Below are 11,773 nucleotides of genomic sequence, written 5' to 3' on the forward strand. Positions count from 1 at the left end.
CAATCAAGTGTGCTCAAGATGTGGTAGTGCAGTTCACTTAACCCTTCTAATGATTCTAAGTTGTGACCATGTCAGGAGGTCACAAAGTTTCAAAATCTCTTTCAAGTTCCATTTTCTTGCTTGAACTTGCCTTTCCTCCCTATTTCTATTCAATAAAGAGAAATTGAAAAAAAGGTAAGAGTGGTAACTTCTGAACTGTTAACTTTATTAATTTCCAATCTAGAAATAATGATGGAGGTGGTTAAGCACTGAAACAGATTACCTATGGAGATCATGGAACCTTTGTCCTTGGAAAATTATTCATACAAGGTAGACAAACATTTGCCTGGGAAGGTTTAGACAAAAATGACCCCACACAAGCTGGGGCTGGACCTACTAAGGTTTCTTTCTGCCCTATTTTTCTATGATCTGGTAACTTGAGATGAAACTGCACACATGGCTTGCACTACGGCATCCTAAACTTTAATCTCGTGGAGTAAAGATTAAATGGAACTTAATAATGTGTAGGCCTAATGCTAGACTTCTGCACAGTCCATCTTTGGCAGAGAAAGGAGAAGTAACAATAGGTACAAACATTGGACAGATATCACAGGAAAACATAGCGAAGTGAACCTGCAGAACCTGTTTTCCCAGTGCTACTATACATACCATCCGCCTGGGCCCAAGTATAAAAAACCCTAATAAACATCAACAAGGTTTCAGAGTAATGGGGACCTTAGCAGTTTCATGTCTAAACTCAAACTTCACTGCTAACAAACTGCTTTAACGTCATGCCCACTAAACTGCACCTATTTTGTCAGGCATTGGTCAGGTATACCAAATCCAGAAAATACATAACATAACCTAAACACAACATGACATAAACAATCCCCTAATTTGCTGCGGTATAATTGAGCAAAGGTATCACTGGAAAATGAGAATAACAGTCTGGAATAAGATTTTTTTTTCCAGTCAACATTAATAAAACTATTCCTATTTTATTTGGAGAAGGAGGGAATTTTTCCCATCAGACTAGTGGAATTTGTTTCCCTTACCTAGCCTCTATATTTTTTTGACAGATGTGACAACAGTTGGTAAATTTTCAACATCAGTTCACTGTTAATTCGAGACCAACGTGAAATATCTCTAATTTACCTGTTTAGATTTTTAGGTCCATATATCTTTATAGATCCTTTTAAAAAAAAATTCTGTAGTATCCTACATATCATCACCCTGAGGCCTTAAGACAAAGTTTCACAGGGTGTGTCTACACACATTGCCATACGGTGACATTGCTGAAGTGCCGTGTCTTAGTACTTCCCATAACCACCCGTACTGCACCACGCGTGCAGCACACAGTTAATTTTTGACACTACTTTGTCACTGTGGCGTGCTCAAATGGGGGGGGGGGGGGAGGAGTGCGCTGCTACAGCACAGTAGCTGCCAGCCATGTGTAGAGTCACATGATTGCTATGTCACCGTACCACATCGTATGGCAATGTAGCACATTGCTACAGCAATGTAGGGCAATCCACGGATGTGCCCATTTAGCACCAAGAACTCCCTCCTGAATGGGTAACAGGGGCTGTGGAATATGTAGTCTAAGGGTGGAGTGGGGCAGCGGGATTCATTGCTGCTGCCGCCAGGACCCCCGCACCAGTTGCACTGCCAGCAACACGAGGACTAATGGAAGGGGGAGGGGGGTCAGGCTGCTCTCACCTCTTCCCACCTCCAGCCACTCGTGCACCAGGGCACAGGTCTATCTACCCCCCTCTATCATGGTCCAGCCACCCCCCGCCCCAGGCCACAGCTCTTCCCAGAGGGGAGGTGGGGGGTTCGTGCAGCTCAGGTGGCCTGAGGGGAGTGCCGGTGGCTCCACCATGGTGGTAGGGTAGAGACGTGGCCGAGAGCAAGAGTGGTTGGCAGCGGGAGGAGTTGAGGGCAGCATCCCCCCATATCCACTGCTCCTCATGCTGCTGGAGATGCAGCTGGCATGGTGGTCCTAGTGGTAGCAGCAACAGCAGCAATGAGTTTTGCTGCCCTGCTCCACCCTCCCACTGGGTCCTGCCCACCGGGCCCTGCTCCACCCTCCCGCACTGAATCCTGCCCACTGGGCCGCTGAGGCGGCTCCTGCCTGTGCTGCTCCAGCCAGGCAGCAACCCTATGCCCGCTGTGGGCACACAAGTTTAGGGGATCATATACCCCCCAAACCCACCGCACCCTGCCCCACACACACTGGGGGCAGGGGCTGTGGGTCAGGAGTCGGGGGCTCCAGCAGGGCTGGGGGCATAGGCAGTGGAAGGCCAGTGCTAACAGGGCTTAGCCTACCCAAATGCAGGGCAGCGGTGGCAGAACAGAGGGCTGCAGGGCAGCCCAGGTGCAAGCTCCGGGTGGCTGCAGCAAGGGACACACAAAGACACAGACACACAGCTGCAGCCTGCATACAGCCAGGATTTCAGCCTGGAGGCATCTGGAGCACTGCCCACAACAGCAGGCAAGTCTGTGAAAGGGAAAGGGCATGAGGGGGTGGGGTCCAGATCAAAGCCCGCCCCAGTGAGGGAGGGAGTGGGACAGAGGCAGGGGCAGGGACTGGAGTGAATGGGGCCTCAGAGTGGATTGTGGGATGGTTGGAGTCCCAGATTTCATAGATTTCATAGATTTCATAGACATTAGGGCTGGAAGGGACCTCGGGAGATCGAGTCCAGCCCCCTGCCCAAAGGGCAGGAAGTCAGCTGGGGTCAGAGGATCCCAGCAAAATAAGCATCCAATTTACTCTTGAAGGTGTTCAATGTAGGTGCTTGAACCACCTCTGCTGGCAGACTGCTCCAGACCTTGGGGGCTCGGACAGTAAAGAAATTCTTCCTTATGTCCAGCCTGAAACGGTCTTGCAGGAGTTTGTGACCGTTCGGCCTCGTCATCCCTTGGGGCGCTCTGGTGAACAAGACATTCCCCCAGATCCTGGTGGTCACCCCTGATAAACTTATAGGTGGCCATCAGATCACCCCTGAGCCTGCGCTTTTCCAGGCTAAAGAGTCCCATGGCTCTCAGCCTGTCATCGTAAGATCTGTTTTCCTGACCTCTGATCATGCGCGTGGCTCTCCTCTGGACTCTCTCAAGCTTCTCCACATCCTTTTTGAATTGCGGAGCCCAAAACTGGACGCAGTACTCCAGCTGCGGCCTCACCAAGGCCGAGTACAAGGGGAGAATGACGTCCCGGGATTTGCTCGAGAATGGATCGTCCAGGGGCACAGGGGGGCTGGCACCACTATGTGCACCCTGGGGGAGGCACAGGGGGCATGTGCTCCCTGGATTTGTGCAGGGGGTGGAGGCAATGGCAGCAGCCCCCCTGTGCCCCTGAACAAGCTGCTCAAGGCTCCGACTGTCCCATGACCGGCCCCGGGGCTTCATTCACCCCAGCTCCTGCCCCACTCCCTCCCTCACTGTGGGGCCCTTGATCTGCCACCCCCAAGCCCCTGGTTCTTCCCCTCCACAGACTTGCCTGCTGGGCAGTGTGTGTGTGTACTCAGCCCCCCCAAATTATATTTCCTCCCTCCACCTATGGCCAGGGGGAGAGGGACTGCGAGTTGGGAGTGAAGGGCACTGGCCATTTGCACAATGCAGACTGCACAATGAGGAATGTCACTTGGGAGTAATGAAGGGCCACATGTTGATATTGCTGTTCATGTTTTCCTGTTGACGTTGATTTTTGTCTTTAAGACTGGTGAACTGCTTTAACTTGTAGTATGTAGTAAGTATTTGGGGGCCAAAATACTTGTGTGTTTTCTACTTGAACTATTTACTAGGTCAGGACTGACCATCAATGTTTACAAATGGGTCCTGGTACAAACGAGGTGGAGAACCACTAGACTAGATAACCCAGGGGATTCCTTTCACCTCTGGTACTTACAAATCTAGTAAAAATGTATAGGAGAAACATTATTCATATACATTTTAATCACTTTCTAAAAGAGTGAAATACTTATTTTCAAAATATCCAAATATTCACCAACACTATAGTTTAGCTTATTTAAAAAAACAGGTCTTTTGTCTTCCCAATAGCGTAAATTCAAATATTTTATGCAGTCTAATAACCACTCATTTTCAGGAATAAAATTCCTGAATTAAAATTCAACCCTAGTCAGATACTGTATGGCAAGTTTTAATCAAGAAAAGATTATAGCTTGGCTGTAAAAATTCTAAGAATAAAGTTCACAATAGAAATAATACCACAATATTAAATCAGTTCATACAGATGCTAGTACCATAAAGAAGATTTAGCACAAGCAGAAACGGTATCATGAACAATTAACATAACTGCTAATAAATATTGCAAGCAAACGATAGTTACCAATTTAGATCTATAATCCATGAGGCAGATGGAGGCTTTACTGTGAATGTATAGATCAAGAGTGGTCACACTGTTGAACCTGTGATGTAGAAACAAAAGGATTACAATGTGCATGATAAAAACGGATAAAGAGAATATTACTTGAGTAAAGAGACAAAATATTGCTGTATTTGGGCCTAAACTTCTGTCTCACTGAAATTAATAGAAAAATCCCCATTGTCTTCAAGCGAAGCATGTTCAACAGCTCATCCTCAGACATCCAGTTAATATATAATTAGACTTAGCAACTCATATAATCAATTAAATGAATATCACCTACATTAGTGTAACCTAAACTGTGATCCTCTGGTTCAGTTAGGTACAACCTGTATACAAGGAATCTTTGTATGCTTCTTGCAGACAGTCAGTAAAGTAAACGGGACCAAGAAGGAAAGAGCATGTAAAACACATTCAGATGTAACTTTGTTTTGTACATTATCGGGGTCAAGGTCTAATCTAAACAGCATAGGATTTAGCCTGAGTGGTTACACTTCTCCTTACAACAGGCCTATACATAGAATAATTATCTCAAAGTAAATAGGTTCTCCAGATATATACCAGCATAGCAAAAAAATTAACCCCTCATCTCCCCACACACACCTCTAATACACCAGAAAGAAATTTAGTCTGTAGGCTGTAACTCCTGCCACTAAACTGAGTTACACCAGCCCCCTAAAGTCTTCTTATGAGTTTATACTACACCTGTGCACTAAGGAAATAATTCAGGGCAAATTCAGGCTGAAGGGTGAACTTCCACCCAGGTCTGTACACATATATGTGTACTAGTACAATTCATTATTCTCCCACGCATTATTTTATACTTCTCAATATTTCATTTCATTTGCCATTTTTTATCCCAGTCACCCAACATCCCTTTCCTGCTGAGCCAAGTTTCACTGTTTCCTCTAACACACTGTCCTACAATTTTTGGCATCATCCAAAGTTTGGAAAGTTTGCTTCAGCCAAATCATTTCGTTTCTCCTAGTATAAATAAAAATGTAGAAGGCTAGACACTGAAATATGCAGAACTCAAAAGATTACCCACTTCCCTGTCATTTTATAAGGGATAACTTGCTGTATTAATTTGGTAAGGATACATGAAAATTAACTGCGCTGCCTGGTATTACATCCTTCCATGCATTAATAAGTCTGGAAGTCTTTACAGCTAGAAATCCTGTCTCCTTCCATTTGTTCTTGAATCTATGCATTATGCATGGCTCATAATTTACATTAAACCTGGAGGTTGGGAATCCACTACCCATGGGGTACTGTTATATTTAATACCCTTCTACATTTCAGAGCAGTTTCAAATAACCAGTCACGAACTAATCAGATGTGGAACAAAATAAAGTCCAGGGTTTTTACTTTTCACATCCCAAGTCACCAAGTCTCCGACTTGACAGTTAAACCTCGGTAGGCAGCAGATGAACATCTTGGGGTGGTAGAGATTCTTGCAAGGTATCTATTTCTATTGCTGATAAAGCGAGGAAAGGCAGAACTGAAGTGTGCCTATGTTTTGCAGTCCTAAACTCACTTGAAGCCCACAGCAACACTCTTGGAACAAGTGCTCCTCTGGTCTTACCAACGCTTTCATGATTGTTCAAGAAGCCTTTCACTGTGGTCAAGGAGGGATGGCAAAGGTCCCCATCTGATTCTACCTACGTGCCTGCCTTCCCACCCCAGAGGATGCTGGAGGGATTTAACACCCTTCTCCAACATCTCTGAGGAGTTGCTGACTTCTGGTCTTCTTCTTCAGCTCTCTCTCAAAGAGGTCTGGGAACCAGAAAGATTAAACCCACTCTGCTACCACTACCAACAGCTGGTTATCTGCCTTACCTACTGCTCGCAAATGCTGGGACGTATAGAAAGCTTATGTCTTACAGTACTGAAATGCAGCTGTTAACCAAAGCTGCCTGCACACTTCCTCTGGAAGGTGCAAAGACTGGGTTCATTGGTTATTTTTTCACTGGGATTTTTTTCTTAGTAAAAATGAGTGTTTTAGTCTATATTTTTTACTAGTGTCGCACCCCAACCTGGAGAGAGAACAAGGATTTGTTCACTGATGTCTTAATCTGTTTGATGACCGAATAGCATATTTTTATGCTCCATAAGTTCATCCAGACAGTTTTTAATTATGCACTTAAAGAGGGCTCTGCACATCTTTCAGTATCTTACTATAAATATAGATTCACCCTTTGCCTCAAGATGTCTGTTAAGCGACAGCAAAGAAAGAACAAGTGGGAATAAACATCAGACATGATCTGCTCCTGCAATCCCAACACGGCATAGAAAAGTCCCTGACTCTTCCTTTCCCTGCCGATCCATCCTTAGCTACACCTACCCAGGGTACTGCAAGTGTTGCTGAAAAATGCCCTCCTTGACAGATATCTTTAAAAGTAATTTTCAAAATATGATTGAGACTTTTTTTAAATCCACAGATCCAACTCTGCAGAATCGAAATTAGATTTAGCTCATCCTAAAATTACTGAGCTAGAGAAAAGCAGGGTGTAGCTTAAATATATTAAACAGAGCTACTGGTGCAGAAAGGGAGTTTAAAAGCGACTTACTGGGGTTACTACAACAGCCAGCTCCCCACTCAGAGAGAGTCTGATCCTGGGGAATAAATTTAACATTTGTAATGTGGTCCAAGTATAGTTTCTCTCTTTTTAAAAATCAGCTCTGCCAACAACCTGTTGTACATCTCCAGCCGCTTGCACCACTTTGCAGCTGTAAAATGGAAATAACTTTCCCTGTGAACTACTCTGAGCAGCACAGAGGAGAAATGCTGCAAGAGAAGCATCCCTGAGCATCCTGAAACCAGTCCTTTGGATAAAGCAGCAGCAGCATTTGTGCTACAGCAGATGTTTAACACTGCCTCAAAGCTGCCTCGGCTGGCAGGGACGTGGTGGCTTAGCCGTTCTGCCATGGTTCCCCTAGCACACAACACGAGGAAAGGCCAGAAAAAACAATCCATGACCCCAAGTGTCCTACGAGTGAAGCATTAGTTTTGTGGGCAGAGGCAGGTGCAGCAGCATGTAGCCTTTTCCTTTCCTGTTCTGCCACAAAAAAAAAAAAAGATACCCCACTTACACTTGCTCCATACTAGCCCCAGTGACTATTCTGGGTCTGCTTGTAAAAGCAGGAACCTGCTGCATTTGTCTCATCTCCCACTGAGTCTTCTGCTTAGGTGGTATTCGCTGCCCTGCCGAAGTCATGGTCAATACCTAGCTCAGACGCAGGTCCTGCCTCTTGATGCTCTTGTTTCAGGTTGTTCTCAGCTCAGAGAAACCACCGCATTGGGTTATGGCGGTGTCTCCTTGGCAAGACTGCCTTCACACCTTCGAGGTCTAGAAACTTTAGCTTAAAATAAATGAAAGCAAACTAATATTCTGCCCTCGTGATGTGACTGGGACCTGGGGTATGGTCTTAAAGTATCTATGCTTTAATCCAGTGTGGAAGGGAAGGTGCTCCCCAAGCAGGACTTTTACATCTTGGAAAGAACAGACAGGCTAGAGCCATGTTAGCATGGCAACTCCTGGCCTCAGCTGTTATCACACATGTAGGCTAGCAACCATGCTTGGAGATAAAGTTTATTAGTTTGTGCAGAGAATTGTCCAGCTGTTAAACAGATGTAAAAAATTATAATCTAAAGTGTGTTTGAGGAGTCAGCCTGAGAAGTATATCTTTGTAGGAACTCATTGCATATTTCAAATATTTTCTGACTTATGCCAAACATTTTCTTTAGTGGAGATGGGCAAGGATTGCTGTAGGTATAATCATTTATTAGACTAACTCCCTGGTTAACATAGACTTAGACAAGCTTTGAATTCAATCAGTGGTTATATAACTTGGGAAACTGAAATAACTGCTCTTTATTTTTCTTGGCCCCGTTCCACGCAATCATATGGACTAACCACATTTTCCCTGTAACAACTGTAACAGAAACCACAGCATGTTTAAAGAGGCCACTCAAAAACAGGCATCATGGACTTACAAGGGTGAATGAAACATGCACAGCTAAATACCAAACAGGCAGGCTACTGGAGAATAATTTTTGATAGGTATTTGGCATTATCATGGGTTTACCCCCCAGCCCATATGCATTGTGCATTCACGCCAAGCTCTTCCGTAATCAGATAGCAGAAGGACGTCACGGACAGTTATGGTGGGCTGTGGTGCAGGGTCCTTTTCTTAATTCAGATAGAAAAGGTTCTGGCATCTCTTACCCCAGGTCTTCATCACTGCCCTATCCTGCAGCTTAGCCTGAAAGGTTTTTAAACTGTACCTCTTATCCACAAGCAGTGGAAATAGATGCTGTTCATCTCTTACCTTCGGCACCGCATTTGCCCTCCTGACCAGGAATTTAGATAAATAGACCAAAAGAACTACAGAAAAACGACAACCTGCAATGTTATACTGCTTGCATCAGAGAGGGCGGTGAAATAACAAATTAAAACAATGCAACTGGAAACCTATTAAGACACCACCTCCTCTGAAAGGCATGGAATAAAACTTTTCACATTAGCCTTTTTGACTTAAGGTTGTTGGCTGTAGCCATGTTGGTCTAAAGACACAGGCAGACAAGGCTCTTTGGGTAGATGAGAGAGCTTTTATTACACCAACTTAAGCATTCTTGCAAATTTCTCTTGTGAACAAAAGACACTACTTAACTGTATTGCAAGCACTAAATCAAACCCTCCTGTACCTTCATGACACGACTGCCCTAACGCTGGGTGTTTAACCTGATTAGGTGAGTGCAGGACTGGAAGCTCCTCGAGGTGAGGACTGTGACCGACATAAGGGCAGCATTGCCAAAACAGGCATTTTATACTGGGACACGGGGAAATTAAATGACTTGCCCAATGTTCAGCAGCAAGGCAAGAGAAGAGCAGAACTAAAACCCAGTGCCTTGACAACTTCCCCATCCTAATTAGAGTGGATAAACCAATGACACAGCTTGCTGCCAAAATCCAAATGCTCCCTGACAATGGACTACAAGAACCTAAAACTACAATTAATCACACTTTTGAAAGCATCTTATAAACTCCCCCAGATTCTGGCTGCAGGGTATAGTTTTAGAGAGTGGATTTTGTCTAAATCACCAGTTCCCATTGACTAATTTTGAGAAATGTTCCCAAATACCTGACAATACAGTATGTTCTCAGCTTGAAGCATTTAAAGACAAACCGACAGGACAACCTCAGCAGAACAGCTTATTTTTTGCAACGTGTGCAACCAAGTGCTACAAATGTTCAGGGAATCCTAGCTACACAGGCAATTTTCTGGCTCACGTTTTATGTTGCGAACCATCAAATATTATTCCACAAGCACCGTGCTGCTCAAGACAAGGTACGCATCAGAGGTACAGACAAGTACCACTGCCAGGTTAACAACTAATGGCACAGCATGCTAGTGATTCTTATCAATATATTACAAATCAGCTAGATGTTCAAACTAAAGGGCAAAGTGCATCTTTGTCAAAATGACAAGATAAGCTTCATCATAAGATGGGGTTATCTGCCAATTGTATTAATTTGGCTTAAATCATTATTATAAATTGACCCAGTGTAGCAAGAAGAGGGTGCTAACATGACAGTCAGAGTAAATACATTCACAAACCTAAGAAGCATGGATAATTAAACAGAAAAATTATGTATTTAGTTCCCTGCACCCTAGTACAGAGAGAGATATACAGGTTACAACTTGCACCCACTAAAATCCAATGGCAAGGTGTCGATTGTTCCTATTGACTTACCAGACGCAGGTGCTGAGCCTCTGCCACGCTTACTGAAGTCAGTGAGATTTGAGGAGCCACAGTACCTTAGCACCGTGCAGAACAGAGCTCTTTCTTTGTTCTCCCCATCAGCGAGCCAGAAGTTTTGCTCACTGTCAGTGAGACACAGCCTAGGATCCTACAGCATACCCTGCTGTCCTGATAATAATTCCCTGGTGCTCCCATGCATGAGGATGTCATTAAAGCAACATGAACAATTGGAAAAATGCATTGTCTCAGAGTTCATTTGGCAAAGGTAGAGAACCAATCCTGATCATGCCACGGGTTGGAAGAAAAGCAGATTTTTTATTAATGGAACTGGAATGATTGACCTGTTTGGTTTTATGAAATGCAGCAATGACATGCCACTGAAGACCAAGGAGGGTGTATGTGGAGCATTTCCATATATGTTTGACGTGAAAAAACACAGTTATGTTTTGTAGACAGTAACAGATAAGGGTCTTAGCATGATAGTCACACAAATTCTGTCCCCCTCCAGCAGACAAAGAATTTCACGTCACTAAATACCCTGATGCTTTCCACTGCTATCTATATTTTTAAGATGTGAGAGGACAAAGTTAAGCTTGAGCGAGCAGTGGAAATGATGCACAATGACAGGAAAAGCTGAATAACTTCACAACCGGGAAAGTGGCCAGGAATTTGCAAAAGCAAGGGGGGAAAAAAAGCACCTTTCAATATGTGGGATGTGTTAAAAGTTCAGGATTTCTTTTCTTTTTTTTCAAATCAGCTCTAGTCTTGTCAACCGTGATTCCTTGGAGGTTTGTTGGGTTTTTTTTAAAGGACTATAAAGCCACATGATGGGTCACACTTTACAGGATGTAACAATGACCGATCCCACAATCCCTAATGAGCTCTTCCTTGCACCGGGCATTGCATTTGCAAGGAAGACTGCAGGACTATGATGATGATGATGATGATGATGATGATGCTGGAGCCCCCAACCCGTCCATCGGTCGCTCACCACTGCTGATTCAAGTCCTGCCACTGTTCACGCGCAACCCCCCTCGTCCCACGGACCCCGGTTCCTGGCCCAGACCCCAGCAGTGGACTCGGGGGGGTCTAGACGTGCCCGCCCCCAGGGCCGCGGGATGCCGGCGGAGCACGGGGCAGGGCGCGGGCGCGGGCTCCTACCTGCAGCGCGGCCGGCGGCGGAGCGGCTCAGGGCAGCCCGCGGAAGCTCCCGGCGGGGCGGAGCTGGCGGCGGGGCGGACCAGGCACCTCCCCTGGCCCCGTGCGAAGCCCCCAACATCTTTCTTTCTTGGGGGGTGGAGTTTTTGCAAGGAAGTGGGTCCGTTGGCATCGCGCGCTCACACGCGCAGCTCGGCCGCGGCGGAGGGGCGGCGGCTGTCCCGCACTGCGCTCCCGCTCCCGGGGAGGCCTCCCCAGGCGCCGGCCCGCGCTGCCCGCTGAGGCGGCCATGCCGCGCGGGGCCGGGGAGTCCGCACGGAGCCGGGGCTCTCAGCCTTTTAAGTAGCAAGTGCCCCCTGACGTCGGGGGGTTTCAGTCCGCACCCCACGCTCCGTTTTCCCGGGATTTTGTATTTACTGACTAAGGGAGGGCCGCGTACTGAGTTTTGGCAAGCCATCGAGGCCCGCATGACAGGCAACGGGGGG

At 45.8% G+C, this 11,773-nt stretch overlaps 1 protein-coding gene across 1 annotated transcript in view; it reads right to left on the reverse strand.

Annotated features, from left to right (window-relative positions):
- The window catches only part of RAB3B (RAB3B, member RAS oncogene family), a 113,920-nt gene extending 102,389 nt beyond the window's left edge, over positions 1 to 11,531 (reverse strand). The window contains exons 1-2 of the mRNA XM_090048917.1: positions 11,292 to 11,531; positions 4,328 to 4,406 (exon numbers count right to left, since the gene is read on the reverse strand). Coding sequence (XP_089905043.1) covers positions 4,328 to 4,348 — 21 coding nt within the window. The 5' untranslated portion in view covers positions 4,349 to 4,406; positions 11,292 to 11,531. The remainder of the gene's footprint in view (positions 1 to 4,327; positions 4,407 to 11,291) is intronic.
- Positions 11,532 to 11,773: the final 242 nt, after the last annotated feature.

This window comes from Crocodylus siamensis, chromosome 5, assembly GCF_052110815.1.
Source record: "Crocodylus siamensis isolate JL-2025a chromosome 5, ASM5211081v1, whole genome shotgun sequence".
Classification (NCBI taxonomy): domain Eukaryota; kingdom Metazoa; phylum Chordata; order Crocodylia; family Crocodylidae; genus Crocodylus; species Crocodylus siamensis.